Source organism: Macaca thibetana, chromosome 14, assembly GCF_024542745.1.
Source record: "Macaca thibetana thibetana isolate TM-01 chromosome 14, ASM2454274v1, whole genome shotgun sequence".
Taxonomy (NCBI): Eukaryota; Metazoa; Chordata; class Mammalia; order Primates; family Cercopithecidae; genus Macaca; species Macaca thibetana.
Window position 1 is genome coordinate 31,863,526 of NC_065591.1, and position 19,111 is coordinate 31,882,636.

The 19,111-nt window shown below is 45.6% G+C and overlaps 2 protein-coding genes across 2 annotated transcripts in view; one reads left to right on the forward strand and one right to left on the reverse strand.

Moving 5' to 3' along the window:
• KIAA1549L (KIAA1549 like) overlaps window positions 1-14,364 on the reverse strand; it is a 290,296-nt gene extending 275,932 nt beyond the window's left edge. The window contains 1 exon segment of the mRNA XM_050758756.1: window positions 14,099-14,364. Coding sequence (XP_050614713.1) covers window positions 14,099-14,336 — 238 coding nt within the window. The 5' untranslated portion in view covers window positions 14,337-14,364.
• The window catches only part of CSTF3 (cleavage stimulation factor subunit 3), a 710,177-nt gene that overhangs the window by 408,100 nt on the left and 282,966 nt on the right, over window positions 1-19,111 (forward strand). The window lies entirely within an intron of this gene.

The window sequence follows — 19,111 nt, forward strand, 5'->3', positions numbered from 1 at the left end:
CCAAATATGGATAGGAGCATTGGTGTGCCAGGGCCGGGTCACATCAGAGCTGAGCCAGTTGAGGCATCACTTCCCAAAGCCATTATCATGTTAGTAGCTTGAAATCAGCCATGGTGGGAATATTTACACCAGGAAAATTGGCCAACACTATCAAGCAGGCCACCTGTCATTATCTTCCACAGAACAAGCTTACCAACATGTGAAGTTGTCTTTTACTGCTCTGAGGGAGGAGACAAATGTTCAGAAGTTTGCCCTCCAAACTGACCTTATTTAAAACTGACCTCTACCGAGGCCATGGTGAAAGGCGGATCAGGCTAAGAAGGCAAGTTTATACCATGTGCCCCTTCTCCTCTGGCCTCTGCTGAACGGATGAGCGGTAGATTCCCTAACTCCACTGGCCAGACTGCAGCAGCTTCACTCTCCCTCATGTGAATGTGGAACTGGGACACGGTCTTGATGGTGGGCATTTAAACTAAAGAGCCTTGCCTACTCTGGCTGCAGTGAGCACCACAGCAAGTGAAAAGCCCCGTGCAAGGTTTATTGTCGGTAGAACCAAGAAGCTATGGGGAAGCAGAAAAAGCCAGTCTCCAGAAAGAGGCAGAAGGATGAACTGGGCCATAGGAAGAAGAGGCACTGGGCCCAGGAGATGCACAGCCAGTAACCTTAGCCTCTTAATATCCTGGAGGGCAATATCATGAAGCAGAGGGTGGGCTCTGGAATCGAACTGCCTGGGTTCCAACCTCCACTCTGCCAGTTAGCTGGGAGACACTGAACCAGTTAGTGTTACGTTATTCTGTGCCTCAGTTCCCTCTTCTGAAACATGGGGATAATAGCAGAACCTACTTCATAGGGTTGGCATGAGAATCAAATGAGCTGATACAAACAGTAAATGCTCAAAAGTATTAGCTGTTATTTCTATCAATTAATTATAGCATCCACGTGGCCTGGTTATATTTCATTCCTATTACAAATATGTCACCTGGGATTCCCCTGTGGCCTGAGGCCTCATACTGGAGCTAGTTTTAGTTGTGTAGCTAGGCGATCTGTCCCCTGAATCATAGAATAATGTGCAAATCCCTGGACCAATGTGTGACTATTAGCAAATCACTTCCTCAGCCCTCTCTTAGGAGTAGTGTGAGATTCAAATAGGAAGAGAAACTGAAAGCTTCGACAACCGTGAGCTGTTGTACCAAACTCTGGAGACTGTTATCTCTGCAGGGAAAAGTAAAGATATCACATCGGTCACAAGAATGGAAAACACTTGCTTAAAATGTGTGTATTGCTGGACTAGAGACTAGAGACATATTCCCCACCCAAATGGAAAAAAAAGGCTCAGTTTCTGTAGGGTTCACCAGCTTGATTCACATGTTCATCTCCGGTATTAATAAGATAATAACAGGAAATTGCCGAAGACAGTTCTAGGATGCTGATTTTTAAACACACTTTCACCCAGCTTAATTATATTCAAAATAATGTTCCGAAGACGGATCCTCCCATTCTTTTCAAAACAAAGACTTCTTAACTGATAATGAAGGATATAGATCTGGAGATAATCCCTTTTCAACAAGAACTTATAAACCACACTGTTAATTTCAACACATTTTCTTCTCACACTTCTCATTTTTCTTCAGGCTTCTTGGGTTTGCTGTTGACACCTGGTAAATAAAAAGGCAAGTGACAGGGGAACGGCATTCATTACTAGGGACAGAGGTAGGCAGACAGGTCTGGGAGTCCCAGTTTCATTCTAGATACTTCATTCCATATTTCATGTGGAAAGACTGAAGTTAGAAGTATTCTAGGCTTCCCCATTTACTTGAACTGCATAAATACCAAAACCATTTTGTGTGTCTGACGTCAGGAGATTTTATTTCTAGCTAAGAATAGATTTAACATATATAAATCTCAATCTAAATCGAATTCACCTCTTGTGGTTAGGACACTTGGGCAAAGCCGCGCCTGAGTGAACAGGAGGCAGGTGCAGCAGCGACCTTGGCCTATGCTTGAGGCAGCTACTTGGCCTTATTTATATCTACAGGATTGGTTAAAACATGAGTTTGTCCCCATTCTATGTGGTGTTTAAAAGGGCCCATAATTTTTCTTAAATGTCTGCAGAAGTATCATCTAGGGAAGGAAGCCAGGGAGTAAAGGAAAATGGGCAGAACCGTCTAAGGAGATATTTTAACTCTAGCTTTGAATGTGACCTGTGTTGTTAAAGCTATTCTCTTTTATGATAAAAGGTCTTTCCCTGTTTCTAACAGAAGTTCAAGTTCTCTCAGGACACAATTTAGTTAGCATGGAAAGAGGGTCATGATACAGTGTTAACGGGAAAAAGTAAGTTGCTAAATATTATACCCTTTATGTCTTAAAAAAAAATTAAGTGAGGCTACGTCTATGGATATAAATATTTATATGAAGAGGTCTGGAAGGATCCATCACACTTGCTTGACAGCACGACTCTAGGGAATAGCAAGGCGATAAGGTTTGGCTGTGTCTCCACCCAAATCACACCTTGAACTGTATTTCCCATAATCCCCACATGTTGTGGAAGGGACTCAGTGGGAGGTAACTGAATCATGGGGGCAGTTACCCCCATGCTATTCTTGTGATAGTGAGTTCTTACAAGATCTGATGGTTTTATAAGGGATCTCCCCACTTCATTCGGCACTTCTCTTTCCTGCCATCATATGAAGAAGGATGTGTTTGCTTTCACTTCTGCCATGACTGTAACTTTCCTGAGGCCTCCCCAGCCATGCGGAACTGTGGGTCAATTAAACTTCTTTCCTTTATAAATTACTCAGTCTCGGGCAGTTCTTTATAGTAGCATGAGAGTGGACTAATACACAGGACCAACAGGGCCTTTTGCATTTTACTGCATCTACCTGAGTATTGTTTGAATTTAATAAAGTATATATTACTTTCATAATTTTTAAAAATCCAATGAAGATTGAAGATAGGCCTATATTTATCTGGGCCTCACACTGGAACTATGACAGCAAACTGTGGGAAAACTCTTCCCTTTTCAGAATGAAAATCCTTAGCTGGGCTTGGCTGCTAATGTAGGAAGAAGCAGGAAATGCAGATGGTGGAACTCCACCAAAACATCTGCTTATGGCTTGTAAAGACACCGCCAGGGGATGCGGGGAAAAGGGAAGATCTTGAGGTTCTTATCCATAGATGAGAAAACGAAAGCCCTGAAAAGTGAAATGATTTGGTAAGTAACAGCCAGGGGTGACCTCAGTCTCCTGAATGCATCCAATGCGATTTTCCCTCACCCAGGCTGTTTTTCCTAAACCTTAAACCAAAGTAGTATCTGCTGGTAGCTCTGAGAAAGAGAAAATGGGCCAGGAACGGTAGTTCATGCCTGTAATCCCAGCACTTTGGGAGGCTGAGGCTGGCAGATTACTTGAGGTCAGGAGTTCGAGACCAGCCTGGCCAACATGGTGAAACCCTGTCTCTACTAAAAATACAAAAATTAGCTGGGTGCAGTGGCACATGCCTGTAGTCCCAGCTACTCGGGAGGCTGAGGCAGAAGAATCGCTTGAACCTTGCAGGTGAAGACTGCAGTGAGCCAAGATTGTGCCACTGAACTCCAACCTGGACAACAGAGTGAGACTCCATCTCAAAAAAAATAAAATAAAATAAAGAGAGAGAGAATGAGAAAATGAACTAGAGGTACCTGATACTTTTTATTTTACTAAATAAATCCTTGAGGGATCTTCAATCTCATCTGTAAGCCCATGGGCCTTAAAGGAAAAATCGTTACGCACAAACATGTCCATAAAGCAGAAGTGGGAATACTTCCCTATTATTTTATTTTATTTATCTTTTATTTTTGAGACAGAGTCTTGCTTTGTCACCCAGGCTGGAGTGCAGTGGCACAATCCCGACTCACTGCAACCTCTGCCTCCTGGGTTTTCTCATGCTTCGGCCTCCCAAGTAGCTGGGACTATAGGCGTGTGCCACCACACCTGGCTCATTTTTCTATTTTTAGTAGAGACGAGGTTTCATCATGTTGAACAGCCTGTCTCGAATTCATGACCTCAAGTGATCCACCCTCCTTGGGCTCCCAAAGTGTTGGGATTACAGGCATGAGCCACTGCATCTGACCCCTATTATTTTATAGACCAGCACTACTCTTATAACAAAACCAGACAATACCTTTTAGCAAAACAAAGCTACAGACCAATACCCCTCATGAACATGAAACCATGGCCTGGCCATTGTTAGGAATTTCTTTTCTTTTTTTGAGATAGAGTCTCGTTCTTGTCACCCAGGCTGGTGCAGTGGTGTGATCTCAGCTCACTGCAACCTCTGCCTCCTGGGTTCAAGTGATTCTCCTGCCTCAGCCTCCTGAGGAGCTGAGATTACGGGCACCCACCACCACGCCCAGCTAATTTTTTGTATTTTTAGTAGAGATAGGGTTTCACCATGTCGGCCAGGCTGGTCTCAAACTTCTGACATTAAGTGATCCTCCCACCTTGGTCTCCCAAAGTGCTGGGATTACAGGCATGAGCCACCGCACCTGGCCAGGAATTTCTTTAGTTTGTAAAAAGTTGTCCTTTTACAAACTAAAGATAAACCCTGTGATCATCTCAACAGACAAAGAGAAAGCATTTGCCAAAATCTGATAACCAGTCATGATAAAAATTCACAGCAAATTTGCTGGGAAGGGAATTTCCTCACCCTAATAAAGGGCCTCTGTGAAACAAAATCAAAACTATAGCCGACATCATACTTTAGAGAAAGACTGATATTTTCCTCCAATGCCAGGATCAAGGCAAGGATGTCCACTCTCCCTATTTCTATTCAGCAAAGTACCAGAAGTTCTAGCCAGTGCAATAAGGCAAGAAAAATAAATAAAAGCCTTACAGATTTGAAAGAACGAGAAGTGTCTTTATTCACAGATTAACATGATTTTCTATTTAGAAAAATCCCGAAGATTCTATAAAAAGCTACTAGAACTAAAATGAGTTTAGGAGGGTCACATGATATAAGGTTTTTAAAATCATATTTCTATATACTAACAAAGAAATTTTTATATTACTGTTTGCCAAAGGACTGAAAAACATGAAAAATTTATGTACAAATTTGTATATTGAAAACTATAAAACATTGATGAGAGAAAAGAAAGAATACCTAAGTAAATGGAGAGAGATATGTTCATGGATTAAAACTTTAAAATACCATTAAGATAGCAATCTCTAATTGGTCTAGATTCAAAGAAATTCCAATCAAAAATCCAGCAGGCTTTTTAAATACAAATTGACAAGAAGATACTAAAATCTGTATAGAAAGCATAAGACCTAGAATAGCCAAAAAGATTTTTTAAAAGAATAAAGAATACTCACACTATCTGATTTCAAGACTTACTACAGAACTAAAGCAGTGGAACTCAATTGAGGCCAATTTTACTCCCCAGGGGGACATTTAGCAACGTCTGGAAATATTTTTGGTTGTCACAACTAAGAATGAGGGGAGTTATTGACATCTACCAGGCAGTCAGAAATATTGCTAAATTTCTAATGCACAGGACAGGCGTCCACAACAAAGAACCGTTGAACCCAAAATGTTAATAGCGCTGACGCTACGAAACCCTGAGCTAGAGAAATCAAGACAGTGTTATACTGGCATATAGAGAGAAGTACAGATCAACAGAACATACTAGAATCCAGAAATAAACCTAGACATATATGGTGCCAAGGTAAGTCAACGGACCAAGGATAGTCTTTTCAATAAGTGGAGCTAGAACAATTAAATATCCATATAAAAAAATTAACCTTGACTCTTACTTTGCACCATACACAAATATTAACATAAGATGGATCACAGACCTAAAAGTAAAAATAAAAATACAAAACTTCTAGAAGAAATCACAGATATTTGTGACCTTGGCACACAGTAGGCAATTTCTATGCTAGGATACAAAAACCACAAATCTTAAATTGAAAAGTTGATAGTTAATCTAAATTTAAAACTTCTCTCCTTTTTTAAAAAAAAAAAAAAACAACACTGTTAATAAAATGAAAAGACAAGCCACATATTTGCAAGACACCTATCTGATAAACGACTTGTATCCAGACTATATAAAGAAAGCTCAAAGCTCAGTAAAAAGAAAACAATCCAATTTTTTAAATGAGAAAAATACATTAACAGACACTTGAAAGTAGACATATAGATGGCAAGTAAGAACATGAAAAGATATACAACAATAAAATTATTAGTAATTAGGGAAACGTAAACTGAAACCGGAATGAGATACCATTGAACAACTATTAGAATGGCTGAAATCTAAATTAAAAGGGAAAAAAAAGCTGACAATACCAAGTGCCAGTGAGGATACAGAGGAACAACTAGAACTCTCATACATTGCTAATGAGAATGCAAAACTGTACAGCTACTTTGAAAAAGAGTTTGGCAGTTTCTTATAAGGCGAAACACGTCCCTAACACATGACCGAGCAATCCTACCCCTAGGCATTTACCCAAAATGAATGAAAACTGCCCACAGAAAGACTTTCGTGTCATAAACTGGAAACAACCCAAATGTCCATCAACTGCTGAATGAATAAGCAAACTGTGGTGCAAAGGAATACTATTCTGCAATAAAAAGAACGGAATTAGTGATCGATGCAATGACATGGATGATTTTCAAGAGCATTATGCTAAGTGAAAGAAGCCAGATGCAAAATGTTACATATGGTACAATTCCATTTCTATGACCTTCTGGGAAAGGCAAAACTACAGGGATGGAAAATACATTAGTGGTTTCCAGGCACTGGGTGTGTTGGGGGGAGTGGATTAACTGCAAGGGGCAAGAGGGAACTTTTTGGGGTGACAGAAATGTTCTATATCTGGATTGTGGTGGTGGACGCATGATTGTACACTTTTGTCAAAACTCATCATGCAGTACATCTACAAAGGATGAATTTCACTGCATGTAAATTACACCTTAATAAACTTGACTTTAAAAAAAGAAGAAAAAGCTGGTGGCTGATGAGTGTGTTCTCTTTGTACTGCATGACATTTTAGAAATCTGAACTAATTGGTGATATTTGAACACAAAAAGATTCTAAATAAAGATCTGCCTTTTGTTGAGAAGTCAGAACTATGGCACCCTGAGCCTCGGTCCCATGCAGGTTGCCACTAAGCAGTGGCCGCCTCTTGGAGCAACACAGGCACTTGCTGTCCTGCCACATCCCCCAACCTGACCCAATTCACAGAAGTACTTTACTCACCTGCCACTGCACCTGCCCGAGTGAGAGTTTCTTGTCCTGGACTACGGGCTGCCTGAAGGCAGGGTCCAGGCCTGGCCTGTTCTCACTACACCCCCAGCATCTAGTGAAGGGCCTAGCACATGCTGGGTGCTTGATAAACACTGCTGAATTAATATGACTCAGTTGCCACCTTCCCACCAGCTCCTAAAACTGACATTTACAACACCCAGATTGCAAACTGCTCCTTTGGTCCTGAAGTCCCCAAAGAGAGTCACCATCCATGGCAGCCATCCCATGACCCAGAATAATGTGTCCCTCTGTGTGTTTAGAAATCCCCTCTAATATGTTGTCAAGCAACGAAAATGTTTTAAGGTCATTCCAACTATTCATTTTTGTCTGGAGAAGAGTGGAGTTTTTGTTTGTCTAAAAAAAAAAAGAAAAGAAAGAAAGAAAACCACAATATGGGCTTGAAGGTTAATGAAAATGAAAAGGGAAGTGTGCACATTCATTTTGAATATTCTCAGATCATATTCCAGTAATTTGAGACTTGAGCTAAGTAAGCTTCTGAGAGATTCTCTGGTAGTCATCAGAATTTCAGGAACCTGAAACTTCCATGGTGGTGGTCAGTTTGAGGGAAGGACGTGGGGCAGCAAGGAGATATCTAACTTCTGTTTTAGGCTAGTACTAAAAGTACAGTAACACTGTACTTTTCCAAGTACAAGTAACACTGTACTTTTTAACATTTAGTACACTTTCTTCTTTTCCTACCTCCTTGTTATTTTCTCTGTCTCTTGCTTGTCCCTCTTCTCCCTGAACCCCCAAATGCTGCAGTACCCCAGCCCCTCAGAGCCCTTCAGGCCCACGAGGAGGGCCAGGGGAAGCCCCAGGGCAGGGAGAGGGTGCCAGGGACTCCTCCCTACAGCGCCATGTGCTCTGGCCTCAGGAACATTTTCTTTACTTTGTGGGGATGGGAAGGATGAGATGGGAGGCAAGATCTGGGACATCTTGTAAGAATCTTTGAAGGACTAATCATATTGAGAGTAAAAAGTCAAAATATATTGGGCCATCTACATTTGGGGGAAAACACCAAATCAACCACTCTGGTCATATGTCTTTCATGTTTAAAAATGAGTAAGTGTGAACACATATACTTAGACCTCATCTTAACCCTCCCTTGGCCCATCTCCCCTGACTCTGCTTTTCTCTAGAGAAAAGACTTCAGAAGAATTGTCTTATGTGTTGCCTCCAATGCCTCTTTTTCCTTTCTCTCTTGAACCATCTGCAGTTAGGCTTTTATCCCCATCACTCTCAGAGCCACTAACCACCTTCTCACCTCCAAACTCAACATGCATTGCTAGTGCCCATCTAACTCCACTCTCAGCAGCATATGTCCAAGCCGATCACGCCCTCCTCCTTGATCACTTTCTTCTCTTAGTGCCCAGGACACCATATATACTTTCTTCTCTTCCTACTGCCTTATTGTTTTTTTCTCTATCTCTTGCTGGTCCCCTTCTTCCTGAACCCCTGAATGTTGCAGTAATCCCAGGTTCATTGCTCATATCTCCCTCTCTCTTCTCCATACTCACTTTCTAGGTTTCTTATTCACTTCCATCATGATGGCTCCCAAATTATACCTTAGGACCTGTTATCGCCCTAGAATTCCAGACTACTTTATTCAATTAGCAACCTGACATGTCCACTTGAATAAACATTTCAAGTTTTACATACCCCCAAATGAACTCTTTATTTCTTACCCCAAACCTGAACTGCAGTCTCAATTAATGGCAACTTCATCTTCCCCGTTGCTTGAGCCAAAGACCTTGGAGCCATATCAATTCCTCTCTTTCTCTCCTACCCATTTAATCCACCAGATAATTCTAGTAACTCTATATTCAACAGATGTCCAAAATCTAACCACTTCTCACCACTTCTCCTGCTACCACCCTCTCTAAGCCATCTTCATCTGCAGATTGATTTCAACAACAGCTTCCTTCCTGATCTCCTGGCTTCCATACTTGACCTTACAGACTTTTTTCCCCACAACAGCCAGGGTGATTCCTTTAAAACCGAAGTAAGATTATATCACCTCCTGTCTGGATGCTCCAGTGGCGGACCATCTCATTCCAACTAAAGTACCAAGCCAACACCACGGCCAGTAAATCCTATAGGATTCAGCCCCATCTCTCTCTTCAGCATCATTTCTCACTACTCTCCCTTTGCTCATTCAATTCTACACTGGCATTCCTGCTGTTCCTCAAACAACCCAAGCACAGTCTCTGCTCAAGGCCTTTGCACTTGCCTTTCCCACAGCCTGGAATATTCTTCCCCCAGATTTCCACTGTTGGGTCTACTCAATGCCATCTCCTCAGAGAGGCCTCCTCTCACCACTCCATCTAGACAAGTCCATGTGTGAAGGCACAATCCCCTACCCTGATTTATTTTGCTCCATATAACTGACCACCACCCGACCTACAGGTATTTGCTTATTGCCACTTCTTTCTCAAAGTGGGGTCCACAAACTTGCATCGTCAGCATTACTCAAGTGCTTGTTAACAATGCAGACTCTCAGGCCTTATTTCAGACCTACTGAATCAGAATCCACATTTCAACAAGATCTTCAAATGACTGGTAAGCACTGTCAAATATGGATGGCACTGGGCTCAATATTCTGAGGTAACAGTAATGAACAAAACCAGGTCCCATTCTCTCTAATCCCGGTGAGAACAGGCCTTGTTTTTGTTCATTACTGTTACCTCGGGATATTGAGGCATTCAAAACAAATTGAATACAGGAATGAATGAATGAACAAATGAACTTGAATCTGTTCTAGACTCGACTGCAAGTTGACGATGTGTACAGGAAGGTTGGGGAGGGGCAAGGAGGACATTCTAGGTCAAAACTATCTCCCCCCACACTGTGTTCTACATTAGAAATTCTTTGGTATCAATTCAACAAGAAGAGCTAAGTATTCTAAACACGTATGTGCCCAATGCAGGGGTACCCATATTCATAAAACTCTTAGAGATCTACAAAGTTCTTTGAGACCTGCAAAGAGACTTAAACTCACACACAATAATAGTGGGGGACTTTAACACCCACTGACAATATTAGACAGATCGTCAAGACAGAAAATTAACAGAAGTATTCAGGACCTGAGCTCTGGATCAAGAGGACCTGATAGATATCCACAGAACTCTCCACCCCAAAACAACAGAATATACATTCTTCTCATCACCATATGGCACTGACGCTAAAATTGACCATGTAACCAGAAGAAAATCTTTGGTATCAACAAAACCGTCTATCAACATGCAAATATATTCCCGTAATAAAGCAGTCTTTCACAACTTACTGTGAATTATTTAAATGAGATCTTATTCTAACATCTAACAGAAACAGGGGGAACAGGAGTGTAGAGACTGAAAATTTAATAAATTCCTAATCTGTGCTGGGTATTGTAACAGGCAATAAGCAAATGAAGGTAAATCAGGAACTAACAAGTCGGAGGGAGAAGCACACAGTCCCTCAGAGCCCTTCAGGCGGCAAAGGAGGGCCTAGGGAAGCTCCAGCATGCGGAGAGGGTGCTGAGGACTCCTCCCTACAGTGCCCTGTGCTCTGACCACAAAGAACCCTTCACTTTTCTTCTGCCAGAAATGCCACCATCAACACTGCCACCCCCAACTCATCCTTCAAGGCCCCCCCGCCCCCAGAATTAACTATTCCCTCATTAGCTCTGATCACACGGTACAGAGTGCAAGGGCCTTGATCGCCCTCCTCTTGAGGGGCTTCTACAAACTGCCTCGTCCTTATTCACTTCTGTATCCCCTGCCCCTGCACAGCGCCCAGACAGGGTAAACGTTCCATCTATTTCTGCCATTTTAAAAGAGCAGGTAGCATTCATTGAGCGCTTACTGTATACCAAGCACTTGGTATTTAAAATACCAAGCATTTTAAATGCTTTAGATGCATTAACTCATGTAATCCTCACAAGAACCCAGTGAGATTGGAACTATTATTGTCGCCATTTTCCAGATGAGAGAACTGAGACCCAGACAGTCACACTGAGTAGCTGCCCATGAACGGATGAGCACTATCCCTGTACATAACAGGCACACAGTAAATGTTTACTGACATGAACTGAAGGGAAGCTCAGTAGTTAAAAAGAGAGTGAAGTCAAATTTGAGCGCTACCATTTTGCCTGGAGCCTGGATGGCCAAGGAGAATAGAGGGTGTCAGTACTCACTGCTACAAAGAAACTTATTTCCCACACCAACCTCCCGCATCCAAAACAGAACTTACTGAGAGCAAGATGAAAGACGGAGATGGAAGTTAGGAGTCTGAGGGAGGGCAAAGAAGATGACAACAGCCTTTTCTTTATGTGAAAAAGAGAAGGAACTCTGATTCCTTTAGAATATTCAAGCAAAAGAGGTTGGGGTGGGGTGGATGGAAGTAGACTGGGAACACATTGCAGAGTCTCCAGGACGGGAAGGTGCTAAACATTTGCCACAGAATTTTCCAGAAACAAATCTATGTTTGCCCATTTTTCAACCAAGGCAAATGTCTGGCTTAGCCTTCCTTAAACAACAAGGGAGAGCAGCCATGTAAATGACGGGACTGTAGCAAGCCAGCACTTTGAGTAAGATCTCAGCTCAGGGTAGGATGCATTCTGCAGTGAGTGGCAGCACCCAAGCGCAGCGATTCCTCAGAATAAGTTCCAAATTAGGCTGTTTGCAGAAAGTCAAAGGTCCCCAGAAATTGTCATTCATTCTCCCGCCTCCCTCCTGACACTGCTTCTTCCCACAAACTCCTTAGGATGCCCTGCAATAGGCCCAGGACTCACCTACCCTGGCGTGAAACTGCCTCACGTGGAAATCAGAGAACAAATTAGAGCAGGTGGGAGGTTAAGAGGTAAACGTTACACACAGGGAACCCAGTGTTTAACCCTTCCATTGAGTCATGGAATTGAATCAGTGGCAAACCCACAGAAAACCGTGGAGCCCAGAGGTGGACTGTGGATCCACAGGTGGGCTGGACCATGGGAAGCTGGTCATAAAGGTGGACAGCAGAAAGGGCATCCAAAAAGCACAGAGGAAGCAACGAGTCACTCCGATGAGATGGAGTAAAACGGAGAGGACTTTGGGGAGGAACATCAACTTTAATGATTTTTACCATCATTGTAATCAAAGCATCTTTCCCAGCCCCGTATCCCCATGACCACCACACTGAAAGGAAAAAGAAAGAGGACACCAGGGCTAAACCCAAACAATGTGGATCAGAAGTCCCCTAAGTCAGGCTCTGGTGGTCTGAAAGAGGAGCCAAGGAAAGTCAGGGAGATTCAGAAGGCTCAAGGTACAAAGGTCAGAAGGGAGATCAGAAATTCAAAACTGATCCAAGGAAATCACTCAACATCAGGCTGAACAGGAACAACACATGAAAGCCAGTTTCACATATTACAGATGGCTGAACAAATGAACATCATCCCAAAGTAAATATCTCATAAGCAGTTCACAAAAACGACCAAGGACTTGATATCCTTTAATCAAAAACAGGATGTATGTTTCTGAGCCAATGAATACCAAGGCATTTACGTGGACGTATGTTTCTGAGCCAATGAATACCAAGGTATTTACGTGAGTCTTTCTCAGGTCTTATCTTTTAACAATTATGCCAAATACACATCACTAAAAACTGCTACAGGCATAAAAATCGGGGGCTAAAATTCGTCAGAGGTTCTCAAGTCTGAGGCACACATCCAAAGATTCCTGAACTTTGTAACCACTATAATCACAATAGAAAATTCTTTGACAGTAACTTGCAAGCACAAGCACCACCTGTCAGTGACCCTTTAAGTGAGTCAATCAAAGGAAAATGGGCTCCGAATTAAGCTGCTGAAGACAAGAAATATTTTTAACCTAAAACTCTCTTATCTAAAACAATGTGAGGCCCTTACAATTAGGAATTTTAATCTAATTGGGGGAAGGGGGCACTCTGAAAAAGAAGAGGTCATTAGTCCTTGCTAAAAATGCAAAACTACAGGAACACATTATCTGAAGTGAGAACTATATTCCTTGATAAGGCAGTGTATCAAGAGCTCAGAATTTCATCACAAACACAAAAGCCTGCCCTTTCCAAGTGCAGGCAGTAATCATTCTTACTTCCAAGACAATTGCTTACTGCACTAAGTTTTGAAGCACACTTAGCAGAATAATCCACCCCCACCTAGAATACTTACAATAGATTTCTCAAAATTGTCCAAGGAATTACAGAAATCTATTTCCTGGGGATTGCTGAAGTCTAAAAGCCAAGCATGACTATTTTTAACTAACCTGCAAACAGTGGATTATATACTTAACGAGCGCCTGCATCCCTTTGCAAGGTGCAAGCAATTATTGGAGAGACCTCCTTCCCAAAAGAAAAACGTTCCGCTATCAACACAGGAGGAACTGTGTTGATATTTGGGAAGCCGACACGCGGATTGCCTAAAACTCTCTAGCCATTTCATGCAGTTAAGACAAAGTGGACACTCAACAGCCCAAAATACCAGGGGCTTCGCCACCCTAAAACGTGTTCTAATGATACATTTCCCGTTTAAGGCGTCCTAAACACACATCTTTCTCTAAATAAAGCGTGCCTGCGGGACCACTAGGAAGGTTCTACAACTTGTCCAAAAAAGAAGAGGCGATTGCCCTTCTTCCCCGCCCAAAGTGCCTTCCCGAAAGACGGATTTCTGACAGTTCGCCTGCAGTTGCAGCAGCAAAGGGCAGAGAGAATCCCAGAGCCAGTGCTGCCAATACCTCTCCACCGCCACCCGGGCAGGTGTGGGTCCCGACCCGCCGCCCAGCTCTTCCAGAAACCTCGGCGGACGCCCCGCCGCCGAGCGCTTACCCGGGTCGGCCTGGCAGTGCTCCAGGAGGGCCGCCAGCAGCAGGAGTCCCAGCAGCAGCGTCGGTGGCCGCGGGGGCGCATCGTGGGACGCGCCGGCCCCGGGGCCCCTCACGCCCGTGCAGCGCGCGGCTCCCCAGCCTGCCCGACCAAGCCCACGCGCCACGGGCCGGCCCCCGCGCCCCCGCGTCGCGGGCCTGGCTTCCCTTGAGCCCTGAGGCTTGGCCTCCTGCGGAGCCATGGGGACGCTTCACACATCCAGGCCGCTGCCTCGCTCTGCACCGCGCCGGGAAGCCCAGCCCTCCGCGCCCCGGTCCTCACCGGGCATCGCCGGCCACGGCCCGGGCGCCGGAGGGAGGGGGCGCCGAGCGGCGCGACTGGCTCGCTCGTCCTGCCGCGCCCGGGGCGGGCTCCGGGGAGCCGCGGCTTCACCCGCGCAGGGGCCGGGCCCGCATGGAACCGCGGCGGGCACGGGCCAGGGTTCCCACGGTGCCTGTCGCCGCGCGCCGGCGCGATTGGGGCGGCGAGGGTGGGACAGGCGCCGCCCGGGGACCCCTCCCCCGGGCCGGCTCCTGCAGAACGAGGGGGCGAGGCTGCCGGGAACGGGGGTGGCGGCCGCGGGGCGCGCTCGGGTCCCTCCCTCCCGCCGCCGCTGCAGCCTCGGCGCCCCGCTCTCCTAGCTCCTCGCTCCTCGTGCCTCGTTGGGCTTCGGGTTCCAGCCCCGGCTCCGGCTGGGGCTCCCGGGCCGCGAGTGCTACCGCAGCTCCGAGCGGCGCCTCATTGACAAAGAAAGCACGTAGCCTCCGGATCGGGCGAGAAGGCGAGGAGGCGAGGCCGGCGCGCGCGCGCAGCCCCGCGCGCGAAGCCACCGCGCGCTCCCCGCTCCCGCGCGCCCGGCCGGGCTCGGGACCCAAGAGGGGACCCCTCCCGGCGGCTCCCGCGCAGCGGAGGTCCTCAAGGGGAGGGCTTCCCTCCCCTCCTGTCCCCCATCTAGAGGAGGGAAGGTTGGCGGGAGAGGTCGTCTGGCCCGGGAGGGGGTCATGGTCAACGTGCCCAAGCTGCAGGAAAGCTCTTCCGCCTGGATTTTGGAAATGCTCTTTGTAGAAGGACGGGCGCGCTTTGTGCTGTTTGTTCACTACTTAGACTCTGAGGGGCCGGGGGACACCTTCATGCCAGTTTACTCCTGAGGAGCTCAAGCGGCTGTGGCCTAGTTGCAATAACCTGCTGGGTTAAAACACATTATAAATATTTGTTGCTGCCACACTACGTGCAAAGCATTACACTGCGCACTGGGAAGACCGGGGGAAATTTTTTCCAAAGTTTTTTCCCCCAAACAGGAGAGTGAGGTAGCCCTTGCCCAGAGGGACAAAAGGCCCAGGCATCACCTGAGTTGGTCCCCTGCTCTTCGCCCTTGCTAGCCTTGATGGCCTTAGCAAGTGACCTGGCTCATAGGCGCCTCATCTATCCCCAGTCACTAAGTATGTATTAAGGACCCGCTGCTTGCCAGCATCTGTGTTAGGCACTGGGGATACACGCAGCCAGGAAACACACACATCCTTGACCCAGTAAAGCTCAGACTCTGTTCACTCAACAATACTTATTGACTGCCTGCGATGTGCCAGGGACAACAGCCATAAACAAAATCCCTGCCCTCCTGGAGCTGACATTCTAGTGGGGGTTCACCTGCAATAAACAGATAAGTAATAGAATATTAGACAGGTAAATGCCGTGAAGAAAAATCAGTGTAAAAGAATGAAACGTGGGGAGGGGTGTTGCAACGTTAAACATTGTGAAGAGAGGCCTCGCTGAGAAGATGACGTCTGAGCCAAGATCTGAAGGAGGTGAGAACAAGCCACGCGCGAAGAGCATTCCAGATACAGGGAACCAAAAAGGCTAACATCCCGGGGCAGAGTGTGCCTGGTGTGTTAGGGCACAGCAGCTTAGCCAGGGGTTCTGGAAAAGTGTTACGGTTCTAGTTATTGAGCATCTGCAGGATAGAAATAACACCATATTTCATCTAAGATGCATTCTTTTCACATGTTAACTTTTCAGAAGTCAGATGTGTTCTTATAATGTGTCTAAGATTTGTTGAAATATAGTAATGCCTTGTTGGGGGGTATGATTTAATTTTGTTCTTTAGTTGGGTTGTTTTGGTTTGTGTTAAGAAACTTGCAGTCTGGCCTGGCGCAGTGGGTCACGCCTGTAATCCCAACACTTTGTGAGGCCGAGGTGGGTGAATCACCTGAGGTCAGGAGTTTGAGACCAGCCTGGCCAACACGGTGAAACCCTGCTCTACTAAAAATACAAAAAAATAGCCAGGTGTGGTGGTGCATGCCTGTAATCCCAGCTACTCGGGAACCTGAGGCAGGAGAATTGCTTGAACCCGGGAGGCGGAGGTTGCAGTGAGCCAAGATGGCAACACTGCACTCCAGCCTGGGCAACAGAGTGAGACTCCATCTCACAAAAAAGGTAAAGAAAGCAAGAAAGAAACTTGCAGTCGAGTTGAAGAGATAAAGCAATTCACTAAATCAGTTGGAGACGCTGTGAGCAAGCCAGCCCGTGGTCATGGTTCAGGCAGCATAACAAGATGAATGGCCCTGCAGCCAGTGGGGATCTCACGGACAAGGTGATGGGGAATGAGGATGTCAGGCAAAGAACTGAAACAAGGGCAGTGTTTGGACTCGCTTAGGTGTTGCGGACAAGGAAGTCCCTGGAGAGAGAAGTGGGCAGAGCAGAGGCAGGGAAGGAGGCAGGAAGATTGGTCTTGGAGCAGTGGGGCTGCCTGTTCGAAACCCAGAACTCTTATGCTGAGGCCAAGTTGTGAAAGGTCATGGACACATCTGAGCTTTTCCCCAAAAGGAAGGAGAGGGAGAGGGGAAGATAAGTCACTCTCAGGAGCACCAATCCTACACCAGGCTCTGAGTTAAGAGCTCCCGAGAACAGAAAGATGGGTGTGATGGGGGAAAACATGAACGCTTTAGTAGCCACAGCTTCCTCCGCCCACCCGTTTTCTGCACCTGGATGATTGTGGTGTTGATGGTTAGCCAGGAACTGAGGAAACTGGACAGGCTGGCTGCGTTCACACGGGAAGCGACTGAATGATGCTGGCCTAAAGAGATATAAAAGATCCGGCAGGAGAGACTGTGTGCAAAGCAAGAAAGGCAAGACCTCAACACAGCTGGCTTCTGCATGCGAGCTGAGAGAGATTGATTTAGGGGCAACTGCCATGGGGTTGGGAGATAGCAAACGCATATCTCGAGAAAGTTCGCTGTATTGTAAATGGGATTTTCCCTTCTCCATTACTTGCCAGACTTATACAAATTATAAATTACCGTCACGTTTTGGTTATTGGACTGGTGTTTCAGTGGATTCATCTCCCTGATGAGGCTGGCCTCAAGACCAGACACCATCCCTTTCCTCAAGAAGCCTACAGTCAGCCAGGCACAGTGGCTCACGCCTGTAATCCCAACACTTTGGGAGGCTGAGGTGGGTGGATCATGAAGTCAGGAGTTCAAGACCAGGCTGACCAACATGGTGAAACCCCATCTCTACTGAAAATACAAAAATTAGCTGGGCATGGTGGCGCGTGCCTGTAATCCTAGGCTACTCAGGAGGCCAAGGTAGGAGAATTGCTTGAACCGGGACCTAGAAGGCAGAGGTTGCAGTGAGCCAAGCTCACACCACTGCACTCCAGCCTGGGCTACACAGCAAGACTCCGTCTCAGAAAAAAAAAAAAGAAGACGCAGCAGCCTACAGTCTAATGAGGGGGACAGACACATGCGGCAATAACTTCAGAGCAATGTGCTGAGAATGCGATAGAGGTACGTGCAGATCACTCATTGCCATGGGAATGTGAGCAAGAGGTGGCTATTTCTGCCTGGAGGAGAAGAGTCAAAAGAAGGACACATTTAAAGTCGGAGTTTACCAGGCACAGCCAATGGCATGATAGAAAAGCATGAAAGTCTGTAGCACTTTGCAGGGAAGGATAAGTTATCTGGTGAGAGAAGCACAGAGAGAACTTAGGGAGATTCAGCCTCCAGGCTGGGGAGCCAAGTTAGGGGCAAGACGTTGAGAGCCTGCGATGCCATGGTATGGAGTTTGTACCTTATTCTCATCCAGGAGGAACCACTCCGGAAGGGTTCTCTGCTGGAGAAGGATGCTTGATGAGATCTTTGACTGATGACTCCTTGATTGATGGGTGACTGTACAGAGTCTGAAACTTTACTTAGATTTAAATTCAGGCCTTACCATTTACTAGCTGTTTAACTTTTGGCACATCACGTAATTTCTATATCTCTCACCTATAAAACTGGAAATGATAAAGTGACTCCCTCCTTGTCTTGAGGATTGAATTGATACGTGTCAAGCATTTAGAAGAATACTTGACACACAGTAAACACTCAGCCAATCTTATTATGTGACAATTGCAACCCTCTTAAACCATAAACTCTTTCATTAATTTTAGTCTATTTCTAGGGCTTTGGGGCTTTCTCGGTGTGTAAATTTATTGCTACATAGCTTTCAAAAGTCAGAGTGTTTTATGCAAAGCATTTTGGTAGGCTGGGAAAATAGAACAATCTTTGGGCAATTGTTTCAGGCCCACGAAATAAATTTCTGCCATTCATAGAGGGGAAATCTCTGGGCCTCTGCTTTCATTCTTTTTAAAATAAGCAGCTATTTCTCCTCCAGTCCAGAACTCTGTTGCTGACACTCCTTGCTGGAGCAAAGCCCAAGTCTACACTGAACTCCTTTTGTGCACCCAGGACTGTCCTAGACTCTAGGATTCCTACAGCAAGCAAGGCCTTGTCCCCACCCTCACTGAACTGCGTGCTTAGGAGGAAGTGGGGGAGGCTGAGCAGGGTGGCTCATGCCTGTAATCCCAGCACTTTAGGAGGCTAAGTCGGGTGGATAACTTGAGATCAGGAGTTCAAGACCAGCTTGGCCAACATGGTGGAACCCTATCTCTACTAAAAATACAAAAATTCGCCAGGCATGATGGTGGGCGCCTGTAATCCC